Source organism: Ceratotherium simum, chromosome 14 (assembly GCF_057802395.1).
Source record: "Ceratotherium simum simum isolate JZ-2026a chromosome 14, ASM5780239v1, whole genome shotgun sequence".
Taxonomy (NCBI): Eukaryota; Metazoa; Chordata; class Mammalia; order Perissodactyla; family Rhinocerotidae; genus Ceratotherium; species Ceratotherium simum.
In genome coordinates, this window is record NC_141913.1 from 8,501,299 (window position 1) to 8,517,164 (window position 15,866).

Genomic DNA, 15,866 nt, shown 5'->3' on the forward strand with positions numbered 1-15,866 from the left:
TCCAGTTCCAGGAGCCGGGAAGAGGGACCTGGAAGCCTGAGGAAGTGGTGGGCGAGGCCCGGGACAGGTGCTTAGGATCTGGGTCAGGCCCTGGAGGAGGAGTGGGATTCCAACAGATGAGAACTGGGAACGGAGAGCCCAGGATAAAGGGAAACACAACCAATGCAGTGACCTGTGAGGCCGCACAGGGCATCGGAGCGAGGGGACCGGGGGACACAGAGCTCGGAGCGAGGGGACCGGGGGACACAGAGGTGGCACAGATTAGGTGGGAGAATGCACCTGCAGGTCTACGCTAGGTAGCCCACAAATACAAGATGGTGGTGTTATCATCAGTGGAGGTGTTGGTCTTCTGATCCTGACTGCTCATACACCACCAGCTCCACGACCACTTCCATCACTGCTAATGTTACCGCCACCACAGCACAGGCCTCCACTGCCTGCCGAGTAGGGGCACCTTATCCTACAAGGCAGGGAGCGGTGGAAGATTTCCGAGAAACAAGTTATATAATCTTCCTCTCCTCCCTCCCTCCCACAACTATTTTCTTAGCACCTACTCTGTGTCAGACATTGTGCTAGGTGCTGGGGATCTGATGACGAGTGACACAGACAAGGCCTCCATGTTCACAAAGCTTTCGTTGGGTGGCATATTTACACAGGGGTGTGAGTGCCCTAAGTGGAAAGTAGAGGGCACTACTGAGCACATCAGTGGGGCAGCTACCTGGCCTGAGGGAGGCAAGGACGGCTTCCTGGAGGAAGTGACAGCTAAGCTGAGACCTGAGGGATAAAGAGCAATCAGGCTACAAGGAGAAGATATGCTGGCAGAGGGACTGGTAGAGGAGTCCAGCCTGGGAGAAGAAAGAGGGGAAGGCCTGTTTGAGGATGAGCGTTCAGTAAAACTCTCTTCGCTGACCCCCATTTGCCTGACCCACCAGGGCCTCCACTCCGCCCTGTTGAGTCTCTTTGACCACACCCAGGGCCACTCAAAGCTCGGGCTGGGAGGCTGTTCTCCAGAATGCCCACCTGGGTTGTACACTTACTAAGGGTTAGTTATGTACGTCCCCAACCTGTTCATGCCAGCTGTACCTGTAATCTGTACTTGTTCACTAAAGACTGCACAAAACGTGTGCACAAAACGTGGCTTCACGAAACATGAAGGGACACAACGGAGAAAGGCTGTGTCTATGAAAAACAATACTGGAGGCTTTAAAAAATATTCAAACAAGGCAAATTACTAAAAAAACAAAAATTGCAGTTGAAATAGCTATGGGGAAGACAACTATAAAAGATTAGGAAAAAATTGTAAAAATCCAAGAAAATTTTGCATGTAGAATCTTAGGTCCCTTTAAAGAGGTCCAGTGTGGACACGGCAGCAATGATGGGAGTGATGCTATGTGAGGTCAATGCCACAGAGTTCGAGCCGTCGACCCACATACAAAGAAAAGGCCTGACGTCAAAAAACTGTTGAATGGATAATTCCTAATATGCCTTAAATTAAAGCACGATGTTTAAGCTATGCTTGTAATTTTTTGGGTATTCCTTCCACCAATTACTAACCTCTCCCCTTAACCAAGCAATTACGGTAAATAATTCAGGATAGCTGGAGGCTGGTGCGGAGGTGGAGGAGTGGTCGAGACTGGTGAGGTGCCAGGGCTGGGGCCTGGGAGTGATGATGACAGAGGTGACTGAAGCTGCCGGACGAACTGCCCAGCGATAGGGAGCGCAATGAGAAGAAGAGGGGCTGGGAGAGAGGACAGGAGCAAAGCTCCTGACAGCGCGCGCGAGAGTGAGGGGGTGAGTTTGCTGGGGCTGCCCTAACGAGGTGCCACACGCTGAACAGCTGACAGGAACCAACGGTCTCACAGGCCTGGAGGCCAGAAGTCTGAGTTCAAGGTGTCCGCAGGGCCACACTCCCTCTGACGCAGGCACAGCGGATCTGTCCCAGGCCTCTCTTCTAGTTTCTGGTAGCTCCTTGGCTTGTGGACATAACGCGGACTTCACATGGCCACAGGGCGCGCTCCCTGTGTGCGTGTCTGTCTCCCAATTTCCCCCTTTGATAAGGACACCGGTCTTATCAGATTAGGGGCCCACCTTGCTCCAGTGCAGTCTCATCGTAACTAGTTACATCTGCAATGACTCTATTTCCAAAGAAGGTCACATTCTGAGGTACTGGGGGTTGGGACTCAGCGTAAGAATTTCAGGGGGACACAATCCAGCCCGTAACAGAGAGGAAAACAAGCCAAGTGTGGTGTCACAGAAGTGAGAGGGCCCCTCCTGAGCCCTCGATCCCTCCGCTACCCGCTCTGCCCGCGCCCCCAGGACAGCACTGGTGGCTGTAGCCTGAGGCGTGGCCCCCGTCCTGAGCCGTCTGCTAGCTGTAACTACAGTTTCTTCTCAGACTGCTGCATCCCCCGGTGGGAACCAAGGACTGGTATCCCCCGGGCTCCCAGGCCCTCTCGCCGAGCAGAGAATTGAAAGAGAACCAGCAAGGAAAGGTTCTGTCCAGCCCCTAAACCTTCCCTCTGTGACTGATTTTATTTCCTGTAAATCAAACTGGTTGAAAAGGAGCAACAAGTACTTGCAGGCTGCGAACTTTCCAGCAATGTACATCTGCACCTGCGAAGCACTGAGCACAGTTGCTTATGACTGAAATAACTTCTCTCAAAAGCTTTGTGCAGAGTCACAGAAAAAGCCAGCATAACCTCCGCGCTTCTTAAAGAGGTACGAATAATAAAACCTTAGTAAACCCTAGCGCAGGGCTGACCCAGCTGGCCCCAGGGCATACACATTCCTAGCTCCCAGTGGCCGGTCTAGGAGCCTAGCTCCTCTCTTCCTCCCACCACTCAGAGCACTGGGGAAGCAAGGGAAGGTCAATGGGTCAGTCAATTTTGAGAGCGGCTCTGGGGGACATTTCGGTGGTGGGAGAGGCTGGGCACAGGAGTCTAAGTGTGGTTTGGGGACTACTGAAGGCTTCTTCAGTCTATCCACTCACCGTCCATCAGGACTGAGGCTTCGCTGACAACTGGTTGTAAACACTGATGATGATACAGATAAAGATGCTTCCTGCCGGCCTCCTGCTGTAGGGGAGCAGTAGGGAGACGGTGGGTTCTGGTCTTTTAACGAGGAACAGAAGTTCTGAGGGGAAAAGTGTGCTTGGGAAGGGGTGGATGTTGCACGGAGCCTCATGAAGATGCTCGACATCCACCAAAGTGGATGGATTCATTTCGGGGACACTTTCCTTCTTTCAAGGCCAGTCCAGAACTGGTAATGAGCTGTTTTACTTTTTGAAATGTGCCACTTCCTCCAACTCATTTTTCAAACTAAACTAGGCTGACAGATTGGAACTGATGAGATCACAAACAAGGTCTTAATAGTTATCACCCATAACCCTTTCCCTCCAAAATTTTCAGTAGAAAAGGGAGAGGTTACCACTTGACTTCAGTTACTGCACTTCTACCATCTTACTTTAAAAAGCAAATAAAGAGTGCTGAAATCTTGTATACACATTTTTTGTTTTCCTATTGAGTTCACACTAGAGACAACCCTCTAGCTGACTTCTTTATCCACTCCCAGCTCAAATCCTCTTAAATCTCTTTGAAAATCCCTCCCAAGAGATGAGATAGTCCAGTCCACTCACTGCGAAGAGCATTACTCTGCCTGTTCAGAATGAAGTGATTCTCAAAGCTGACCCAGGAGGTGGGGACTGCCAGTGCACACGGCAGCGCTCGCTTGTGTACAATGCAGACATTCGAAACCCAGATGACTCCAAGGGGAGCCAAAGAACGCCCACAGCTGCGTGCCAGAGGGTGGGTGATGGCCATCTGAAATAAGGGCTCTTGCCACCAATCACTCAAAGCTGGAAGCACCAGGAGGAAAGGTCCTTTCCTAAGAGGACCACGTCACTAGACATAAATGACTTGAAAGGCCATTGGCTAGTCTTCAGTCTTCATGCTCAGTCTCCACCTTCCACTCTGGTGATTCAGTTCCACTTGGCAGCAATTAGCTCTCAGCTGGCACTAGCCGGCCTCATAATGTTTGTCATTTTCAAGGGTGTATCTTCTCCCCAAGGACTGAGATTTGTCTTCACTTTTAACCTCCTCTCCCCAGCAGACAGTGGGGCTCTCAGCGACAACACAGATTAGAATGAATGGGCACTGGCTCTCCCCTACTAAGCAGCAGCTCCCACTCGCCAGGCACCCTCGTCACAGGATGTTCAAGGGCCCCTGTTCCAGATGCTGTGGCATAGGGCCACTGGTCACCTCTCTTTCGTGACACAAGTTTTGCTCATCCATTTCTGACCAGTTCTTTAAAGAGTTCGAGTCATTTTTGAACTACATATCAAAATAAACTCACTTTTAGAAGACAACACACACACACTCGAGTTTTCTATAAGAATAAGGTTACCAAAACCGACCTGCAATGCTTGCCCTTGATTTTTGGTTGGCCAGAGCAAGCCTGTTCAAATGCAAGCCAGATCCCGTCCATCCTCTGGTCAGCACCCTCGGTGGCTCCCATCTCACTCACAATAAAAGTAGACATCTTCACAATCCACCCTCCCAGAACTTCTCAGGGCTCATCTCCTCCTCCTTGCTCCCTCTCTGTCTCCTCCACCCACCTGGCTTTCCTATAGTTCCTCAGGAACACCCCTTACATGTGGCCTCAGCGACCCTGCAACTGCTGTTCCATCCACCCTGAATGCTATTCCCCGCTGGGATAGCACAGGGCTGGCTCCCTCACCTCTTCAGACCTCTGCTCAAAGGTCTCCCCATCAGTGAGGACTCTGGCCCACCAGCATGCGCTGCCTCCACACACTCAACCCCTCAGCCGCTTCAGATTTCCTCCACAGCACATCTACCCAACTCTTGTAGGATATATTTGTCTATCGTCTGCCTCCCCAACTAGCCTGTCACTCCTTGAAGCGGGATCTTGGTCTGCTTTATCCACAGATATAGCCCATCCCTTAAAACAGTCCCAGCGCAGAGCAGGTGTTGGTACCTAGGTGCGGAACAGACTCAACACAGGTGTCCCTGCATTCCACGTAATTAAAGAACTGCTTTATGAGGCACCTTCTATCTGCATGCATGTCTCCTTCCAGAAAAATGGCTGTTTATACACAGGTGGTTCAATGAAATGAGATGGAAGATCTGGCTGTTCCCATTCGCTATGTATCATCCATCCTGCCCTCCATGGCGAAGGGGCTTGGAAAATCCTAGTCCACCACCATGGGGCCATCCTAATACAAACCCAGTGTCCTAAAATGCGACACTCACGTTGATCGCAACAGGACAGATGCGACTGACCCTGGCAGGGTGCAAAGTGATACATTTCCCTGATACAGTCCTTCTATTAGAACAAGTAAATGAGCTCACCCTGCGGTTACAGCTCACGGTTAGCCTCTAACTAACCTCTCATGGAGCACACTGTTAATCTACATTCCAGGATATTTTTCACATGAGCTTCTGAAGTCTTTATCCTGCACTGTAATTGATCATCTATGTCTATAACTTTTATCCCTGCTAAGTTTAATCTCGGTGAGCTTGGCCTGACATTTCCAGCTGTTGAAGTAACTGGGTCTTGGTCCTCATCTGTTCTCCTGCTTTTGGTCCTCCACATGGCCCACCATGAAGGCTTACTGGCCTTCACCGGCCCCGTGGCTTAGCGGTTAAGTGCTCATGCTCTGCTGCTGGCGGCCCGGGTTCGGATCCCGGGCGCGCACCGACGCACCGCTTCTCTGGCCATGCTGAGGCCGCGTCCCACATACAGCAACTAGAAGGCTGTGCAGCTATGACATACAACTATCTACTGGGGCTTTGGGGGAGGGAAAAAAAAAATAATAAAATAAATAAATAAATAAATAAAAAAGGCTTACTGGCCTTCACTCTACAGAGAACATAATGCTCAAGGGAATACCATGTGCTATCTTTTCAAACTCCCCTTCAGGCTGACAATGGTTGGCTAACAAATTTCAGCTGCCTGCAGGTTCTCCAGCTTCACAATCACCCAGCATCCCCTGGGATACACTATAACGAGGAACAGTGTAACATTTTGCTGAAATCAAGAAATGTCACGTCTATGGCAGCCCTCTAATTTACTAATCCAGTTATTCCATCAACAAGGAGATGAAGTTAACTCAACATGACTTTTTCTCACGTTGACTGCTAGCAACCTCCACTCTTTTCTAAAAGCACACAAACCATCTGTTGAACAATCCATCCCAGAACTCTGCCAGCAATCAGCTCTAAGCTTGCTAGTCTATGATTATTAGAACTTACTCTCTGCTACCACCTCAGTCTCTTTCTGACTTTTTTAAGGCAACATTTTCCTGGCATTCGACTTAGAACTTCTTTTATTCTCCATGGCATTTTAAAGATCTTTTGTATTTCTAAATTCTTCCATTCCCTAGGATCTGGTCTTGAAGACCGAAATGTATTTAAAATTTAAGGCCTCTCCATTCATTTCACAAACACTTACTGAGCGCCTACTGTGTGCCCAGCACGTTGCTTTGTTGAGAGTCTACATTTCACAGTTCTACTCGGTAAAGAAGCTGCAACTAGGCCAGCAGCTGCCATCTGCTCTGTCCTGTACCATTAACCCCAACGAGTTCTCCACCCCTTTCCTCCCTCTGCTGAAAACGGTTTTAAAAGCCCCAAGGCTATCACTGGCACTTTATTTTATTGTGGCAAAATACATATAACATAAAATATGCCATTTAACCATTTTTTAAGGGTATAATTCAGTGTCATTAAGTACATGCACAATGTTGTGCAGCCATCACTGCTATCTATTTACAAACGTTTCCATTGTCCCAAAAAGAAACTATCCCCCTCCCCTAGTCCCTGGTAACCTCTAGTCTACTTTCTGTCTCTACGAATTTACCTATTCTGGATATTCTGTATAAAAGGAATCCTACAATATGTGACCTTTTGTGTCTGGCTTCTTTCAGTCAGCATAATGCTTTCAAGGCTCATCCACACTGTGGCAGGTATCAGTACTCCCTTCCTTTTTAGGGTTGAGTAATATTCTTTTGTATGTATACACCACATTTTGTTTATCCGTTCATCTGCTGATGGACACTTGGGTTGTTTCCACCTTTTGGCTACTGTGAATGCTGGTGCATAAAGATCTGTTTGAATTTCTCTTTTCAATTCGTTTAGGTACATACCTGGCAGCGGAATTGCTGGGTCATATGGTAACTCTACGTTTAACGTTTTGGGGAACTGCCAGACTGCTTTCCACAGTGGCCGCACCATCTCACATTCCCATCAGCAATGTACGAGGGTTCCGATCTTCTTTTCTTTTTATCAATCTTTACTTCACTCCGGACTTTAATCTCCCTCACACTATTCAAACAAATTTGCTTAAGCCATTCTTTTATTGGTCTTTGGTCTTTAGCTAATGATTTTTAAAAATCAGAATTCAACAGAGTTTTCTCAAAATCCACCATGACACGCTGTCTTACAGTGTCTGGACTTTTACTCCCCACCCCTCCCTTCAATTATCAGGATGACCTTTGGAATCTGATGCCTGTATCTAGATTCTACCACCCACTTTCTATAATTTTATTTATTTATTTATTTTTCCCCCAAAGCCCCAGTAGATAGTTGTATGTCACAGTTGCACATCCTTCTAGTTGCTGTGTGTGGGACGCGGCCTCAGCATGGCCAGAGAAGCAGTGCGTCGGTGCGCGCCCGGGATCTGAACCCGGGCCGCCAGCAGCGGAGCACGCGCACTTAACCGCTAAGCCACGGGGCCGGCCCATACCACCCACTTTCTAGCCACGGCTTCCAGTTTCCTCCTTTGCAAACTGGGATGATTAACGTTTTAGTTTTCTAAGGCTTCAGTGACAAATGACAAGTCAGTGGCTTAAAACAACACAAAGTTGCTATCTTACAATTCTGGAGATCAGAACTCTAATATGGTCTCACGGGGCTCAAGTCAAGGTGTTCCTACTGGAGGCTCGAAAGGAGAATCTGTCTCCTTGCCCTTTCCAGCTCCTAGGGGCTGCCACATCCTTGGCTTATGGCCCCTTTTTCCATCTTCTAAGCCAGCAATGGACAGTGGAGTCTTTCTCACCTTACATCACTCTGACACCGACTCTCCTGCCTTCCTCTTCCACTTTTAAGGACTCTTGTGATTGCACTGGGCCCACCTAGATCATCCAGGGCAATCCTGCTATTTTAAGGGCAGCTGATCAGTAACTGCAACTCCATCTGCAACCTTCACTCCCCCTTGCCACATAACCTAATGTATGAACAGCTTCTGGGCATATGACTGGGCATCTTTGGGAGGCATTTTTCTGGCTAACACAACGACAGTATTACTGGCAATATGGTGAACCTTCTGAGCTCTGTCTTCCTATAACCCAGCCAAACACTGCTTTCTTTTCACAACTATCAGGTTCAACACGACTTCCCCATCACCAACCTTCCGGCAGAGGCAGAAGAGAGCGCCCAGCTCCTCTCACGGCTCCCCTGCCTACAGGAGGGCAAACACCCAGGAGGGCCAGTAAAGAACTCATCACGCCTCAGGTTCTAACAGCAAGGCTGAAGCTTCCATCACTGGGTCTGTAACCTGTGTCGAGGCTCCATCCCACCCAAAGTCTGCAGCCTGACTCCAAAACACTCGCAGCTTGGTCTCTGCACTTTATCCACACACAGAGCCTTCTAGCAGGTTCTCAACACCAGCCTCATAGAATTCCCAGATTCCAGACAGAGGAAGACCGTTTTTACTTAGAGTAGACTCCATCCTCCATCAGAACCACACCCTCTGCTGAAAGTGCTCACTTCCATTCCACACGCCCACTGGGACCGCCAGAGAGAAGTGGGCGAATGGGAGCCAGCAAAACCCCGAGGTTTATCTCTAAGCAGCTACCCTGACATTACTGATCATGAAGTTGACTTGGGTTTCTTGTTTTGTTTTTTCAATGACACAAGTACTATCTTTTATTGTATTGGTTCTCACTTTTTATTATTTTTTCCCCTTTCTATCTTAAATCGTGCTTAACACTCACAGTCAGGTCAGGCATTGAGCCTCAAAACAGACGAGTCCTTGCTGAGACCGGAGCCCACATCCTCCTCGATGCTGTTGCCTGTGTCACACGGTCAGCAGGTTCAGGGACAGAGGAGCCTCAACACTAGGGTCTTCAGGGCCAGCAAGCAGGCCCCGGGTTGGACCTGCAGCCTGAGAGGCTGGTCTGTGCTAGCCAGAGGTCACAAGGAGACTGGGGAGCTGGGCCCGGCTGTGAGTGAGCAGAAGTCGGGGCTGGAGCGGGGACTGTGACTGTCTGGGCTGAGAGGCGCCTGTGTGGGTCTCGGGGGCTGTGCAGGCTCCTTTTCAGTCTCTCCTCCCTGGGGGCACGAAGAGGCGGACATACCAGTACTCAGGCCACTCCGTTTTCTGTCCACACCTTCAAGCCCTTCAATGAACAGCTCCAGCCTTCTCCATAAAGGCTCAGTTCTCCCGACACGGCAGGCAATCGGAGTCGAGTGGCTCTGGTCCTCGCTGCAGGAATGCACCCTCTAGTCCAGTGTTCTCTGTGTGCCTCCATCCGCCCGAGGTGGGGGAATCTGAGACACCCGCCATCACACCAGTCCCTCCATTCCGAGAGAACGACCAGGACCCCTCCTGCCTACCTCTGCTGGACTCGAGCTCATCCATGTGTCCCCGGCCACCCTCAGGACAATTCCCCGTCTGCTGCCCAGCTGCAGTGGGGGCAATTCTCCTCCTTTCCTTTCTTGAAAGGCGGGTCACATCCTCCCATTCATCAGCTCTTGACCACGATATCCTTCTGTCACCTCAGAACACGTATTTTCTTCCTGGCGTCCTTCTGACTTCTTTCTTTCATCTGTCTAAGAACAATCCATCCTAGCTAATAAACCAGAGGGAGGAAGGAGAGCGCCGCCAGCCGTTTCTTCTTCCTTTGGCGCAGGAAGAGCAGCTCTCACCTGGGCAGACACACTGGCCTCCAGCCTGTGGGTCCCACAGCAGCTCTGAGAGCCTGCTGTCCTGCCCTAAACCCCACTTCTCAGATCTTCAGAGAAAGTGATAGTCCCTCCTGGCTCCCTGTGAAGACTCCCCAGCAAAACTGCCAGCAACCACATGCTTTCCCGACTGTTTATGTTGTCCCCGGGTCAAGGGTGTGCCAGGGAAGGTGGCTTTGTCACATACACTGGCAATCCCACTAGTCCAAATCTTTTATTAACTGTATCCTCTCACTGCCGAACCACGCCAGGTGATTATCTGACATATCTTCCATAGCATCAAGAGGTAGAGAACACTACTAATTGGGCCCACTCTTTTAGCCTTGTCATTGATTTTATTTAGGAATTTAAAGGCTTTGTATGCTTATTTTATGGTTAAAGAGACTATGAACAAAAACATAAAGGTAAATAAAAGATGAGTAATCATACTAAAAACGGCACGAGTAGGATTTGGATTCAGTATGAGCCTCAAAAGAAAACACAAACATGGTGGTTAAATGAGTAAGGCACAATAATTGTAAGTGACAGTGAGAGTAAGAGAGAGAAATTCAGTTCTCTATTTAACAGATGACAGGTGGGTACATTTAAACTAAAAGCTCTGTACTTAAAATAGGAATATATACTGACTACGTAAAAATTATTTGATGAGAGGGTTCAATTTTGCTATTCTGAAATCACTGAATAGTTATAAAATCATGTTCCCTATTCAAGTAAGGTTTAAAAATAGGTATCAACTTCAAGAAAACAACTCGTTAAAAACTGTAATCGTTAGTGTTACTGTTCAGGTTGAACAGTGTATTTTACACCAAATTATAGTAATGCTGGGCCTCAATCATTCCATGAGTCTAACTAAAGACTTTTTAGCAATTCTCATTTGGTATGGATTAGAGAGTACTAGTGGGGCCATATGATCTTCTGTAAATCAAGAGGAGATCATAAAAAATGGTCTTTGTGTCAGGACCTCTGCTCAGGGATGGTGTTCCTAACTCTCTCATTTAAGGAAAACCACTACCCACATCCCAGGTCAGTGGGGAGGAGGCTCCCCTAAGGCATCAGAGCATCAGGGGATCCCGGAGGTCTTGGAGCTCTGTTCCCAGCACCACCATTGGCTGCCATGAATGGACTTAGCCAATCACAACATGCCAGCAGTAATGATTCGATCTATTTGTCACCAGGAGAGTTTTAATATCAAGGTCATATAAACTTCAACCAGGATCACTTTCACCTAACAGCAGTTTCCAAAAGAGCAACTGACGAGCTGGAGAAACACGTGCCACAGATGTCAGCAGGCCCAGGAATTTGAATCCACGCCCAGGAAGAATCTGCTGGCAAAGTCAGGATTCCGCCCTCCTAGAGACTCATCAAAGCTGGCGCCAAAACCAAGTTCAGGAGCAGATCTGGCGGGATATCTCCTGACCAGAGCCTACAGCTCTGGTGAAAAAGGAAAACAAAACCCAACAAAGCAGAAAAAGAGGGAAAAACACTCAACTGTTTTTCTGTTCAAAGGTTTCTATAAAAATATATTTTAATACTATTAAAAATTCAGTTTATGGTTAATCTAAAAATCTCACCAAGCCTTTGGCCACTGTTAGGAAGCGTTATTTGCTACAGACTTCTTTGGATGATTCTGGTGGGAGTGGGGTGGAGACAGTCTGTTTGGGAAGGCTGCTTGAGATCTTCTTCGTCTTAACAGTGTGGGCTTTACTTTGCTGGGGTCTGGTCATTCAAACTGCCCCCTCCTGCCTTCCCCCTGGACCCACCCCCCACAGCAGGGAAGCTGGCTGGCAGCTTTTGTCAGTGTAGTACCTGCCATTCCTGGTATCGTGCTGCCGCATGTTCTTGATAAAATGAATCTTCTTGAAGTTCTTTGGTCTGGGTGAACCTGAGAGAGTTCGACATCTGAAAAATAAAGTCATTTCAAAATCACGGTCAGTTGCCCACTGGACAGCTGAGACCTCTCCACACAAAGAGAGGAAGGAAAGACCAGACAAACGGTTTGAGTCACCCCCAAGGATAACGAGGACAATACGGCTGGAAGCAAGGAAGCTTTAAAAAAAACCCAGCGACAGACAACTTCCTTGATAATACTGATGATAATTTATATGGATCTCTGAAAAGCCAGCTAATGAAAACTATTGTCCTCAGTTACAATAACATAACCTACATGGATTCCAAACATATTATTCTTTCTTGTCATCTTAAAAAGAATCCCCCTGTATCAACACAGGTAACAGGAACAGAAAACTGTAAATTTAAAGGTTGTAGAAAACCGTATATTTAAAGGATTTCAAGGGGAAAAAACACTGGAAAATTCAGTTTAAAAACAACCCTGAATCATTTTTCTTCCATGGCAGGACTCTGGCCTGAAATGCCTGGACAGTTGCCTCAGCTCTCAGCTTGACTGTGCCTGGAAGTCACAGCTTTACTCTGAATGAGAATTAGACACCCAGCTAGTGGCTGTTTTCTTTTTTTTTAAGATAAATTTTAAACAAATATTTGTTCAACAAAATGACTTGGATTCAAATTATTTTTTCCTGGAATACAGCATGTGCATGCACTACAGGACTGACAGAATAGACCACAGGCTGAAAAGATCTTACATGTGTATATTTTCCTCAAGGTCACCCGGCAAATTCTAAGTTACACAACTACAAAAACAACAACAACAAAAGCAAAAAACCCAACAAATAAGAGTCTGAAGTTTGGTCTTATCTTGAGAAAGGGAGCTGTGACTTTTCTATTTGCATTTTTGCTACCAAAATTCTTTGTTTACTTAAGCCTTTCTGACCACAGGCCCCAAAGGCTGGCTCCTGTCTTCGGACATGGGTACCCAAAACCTTATACTTCAGAGAGTGAGTTCCAGAAAAGCAGTGCCCTGCTTCCCAAAGCCATACTGAGGTCTGGGCTGGGCCCAATCACCCGAATTCAGTCAGTTCTGTACTTTGAGGCTTCAGGTAAGAGAAAAACAAGATAACCCAATGAGGAGGTACAGCTGAGGGGAGGTGGGGTATGGGGCATGCTGGGGCAGAGGACTGGGGAACGGACAGGGTCACAAACCTACATAGCAACTCCAACCTTTACTCTCCCCCAGGGAAATTGGGCGATGTCACCCGTCCAGACCTCAGGGTGTACATCCCCCAATCCTCCTCCCCACCCTCTGGTCAGGGCCCGTCTTCCTTAGAAGCCCTTTCCCAGAGGATGCGGAAAATTATTTTTTTCCATAAGAAACACCACCTTAAAATGTAATTTAACTTGAAAAAAATCAAGGTTGACATGAATGAGGGCAGCCTAAAGCAAAGACATGATTCAGATACTTGGTGGCCATCATCAGGAAAAAGGGATGCCCCGGGCCTTGGGTCTACAGCAGGGAAAGCCCCCCTTCTAGTCATGTCCACTACCTTGGAGCAAGGTCCACAGCCCGGGTGGCCCAGCAAGAGACACTTCAGCGGAAACCACAGTGCTCCCAGCCTCCGCCCCACACTCACTACGACCCTGACCTGTCACTGGTAATATTTCAGATCCCTCCCTGGTGTCGTAGTCAGAATTAAATGTGCTGATATACACAAGAGCATCTTAAACTGTCAAGTGACAGGTTCAAATACAAGTATGCACATTCATACATATGTACACACATGTAAATATTCACATACAAATTTTAAGTGTTGTGACTATTAGCCCATTAGTTACAAAGCGTGCATAGTCTGTTACTATTTGTCTCCTATATTCTTAAAACTGCACCCTTATTAAGGGTCCTGAATTCTTGTTTTAAATAGATTCTTTTAAAGACTTGCAGGGCCCTGCCTGAGGGCATTTAGCAGATGCTTCCTGTGGACTTCAGGCACGGTTTGAATAGGGGACGACACCCACCAATGCCCCTCCCCACTCCAGGCTTCCAAACCCAGATTTAGTCTTCATGGGATTCAAGGGGATAGAGCCTTACTCCGCCTTCTTGGGGCAGCTCTCTGGAGGCAGACCCAGGACCCCAAACTGCTTCAGTTAGACCTCCAGAATGACTGTTCCAGTCTGCAGGCCACTCAGGGTCCCGAACTGTATCTCACACACACAGAAGGTTCTAGAAACATGTAGCTGCTGGAGAGAGGAGCCTCTCTGAAAGCATAAAGGTATGCTTCCACTGCTGTCTGGACAGGGCCAAGTGTTCAGGAGTTCTTCACACCCTTACCCTGCTTACCCCCAAAAAGCAGAGCTTCCCAGGCCAGCCAGTCTGAGGGCAACAGGCCAAGAGCTAGGCTGTGGGCTAGACTGAGGGTGCCTTCCCACTCCCAACCCCGCGGCAGGAAGCTGCTACCGACCCCAGTCCAGAGGAGGGACGACCCGAGCTGCCCCCTGCCTCCTGCGCCCGCAGAAAGAGGTGCTGTTCAGGTTTGAGCACAAAACTCCCTGGCCTTCTGCTGGAACTGGAAGTCAGCAAAAGAGCACAGGCGCTGTCAGCGCCAGCCAGGAAACGAGGCGGCGGCAGTAACCACCTAACGGCGCAGCAGCCAGCAGCCAGCAACCCTGAAACCGGGCAGGTGGTGACAGCTGCCACGTCTGCTGCGGAGGAACTGAGGTTTTTCTGGACACCTAGTAGAGATGTCCTCGGTCTTTACTTCTAGGACACCAGGTAACCACCAGGCAAGTGCAAAACTCCTTCCTCTCATTGTAAATGTTCAATTCTTGGAGTTCTACTGGACACAGAAAACTAACTTACTAACAAACTGTGATGTGCAAGAGAAAAGCAAGACTTTTAAAAGGATAACTTAACAAAGGTGCTTTATTTCGCTATCAGCCCCCAATTCTAACTGCACACACTACTAATCTGGCCCCTCGTTCAGCAAGCTGTTTGTTGTCTTGTGTTTTTTTCAAGCATCCAACTAAACGACCTGGGAATCTGAGAAATGCTTTAAGAGAACTGCCTCGTTAGCAACAATTGCCAAGGAAACTGGAAGACTGAGGCTCAGGTTGCGGCAGGTTAAGGAAAGAACAAATTAATTTCAAAGCTGCCTACATTGACGTGTAAATATCCATTTAAAAACATACATTTTAAGTGATGCAAAATTAAATTAGGATAGAATTAAATTAAAAACTAATTTAATGAAAGATTAGCTCTTTCTTGTTAGCACTGATTACAGGATACACTTAATTATGCAAAAGGTTTTTAATAGATGCCTTGGAGTCATTTGTTCAATGGGCTGAGTTTAAAAGCAAGTTGGGCTAATAGCCTTCCGCCCCCACAGTTCCCAAAACACTTCCGTGTCATTATCGGTACATTCGTTTCACAGAACTGGGAGCCGGGAAGGGCCCCCAAGATCTGCCGATTTGGCCCTCCCACTTCACAGATGGAAAAACTGAGAGCAACAAAGCCAGTTGCCAAGGCCACGTAACCAGTAAGTAGAAGAATCAGGCCAAGAATTCAGGTCCTCTGACTCCCAAACTAACATCCCTTCTGCTATGCCATGCTAATTTTATTTCCTAGGAACAAGTAAGTTTCTAAGTAAATATTAGAACTTTTTTTAAATTCAAAAAGAGTCCACTAGGGAAAATAAAGACTTCTTAAGTTGCCCAAACTTCCTTGATTTCTGACTTCTTTTTTTGAAGTTTATATTTACACCAGGTTTGTTGGAAATTAAGCATAGTATCCTGTAAGTACGAGCTGAATGAAGTTACAGTTAAGGCAGAGAAGCCATTTTCACTCTGCTCGTTTGTGCTGTCACAGGACTGAGGGCGGAGGGCAGAGGACAAGCCTGGGTGGATTCTGAGAGGAGGGTCCAGCGGTGACAGGGCACATGGCCAGGAACACAGCGCCCAGCTCCTCGGGACACTCTTAACCACCGGGAATCCCTGAGGAGGAAGTAACGTTTTTTAGCCTGTAACTTTTTTTTGCCTGGTTTC

General features: G+C 47.8%; 1 protein-coding gene across 1 annotated transcript in view; it reads right to left on the reverse strand.

The window, feature by feature from the left end:
- The window catches only part of CABLES1 (Cdk5 and Abl enzyme substrate 1), a 110,869-nt gene that overhangs the window by 45,726 nt on the left and 49,277 nt on the right, over positions 1–15,866 (reverse strand). Inside the window, exon 3 of the mRNA XM_004421121.3 lies at positions 11,784–11,876. Within this exon, the coding sequence (XP_004421178.2) occupies positions 11,784–11,876 (93 nt within the window). The remainder of the gene's footprint in view (positions 1–11,783; positions 11,877–15,866) is intronic.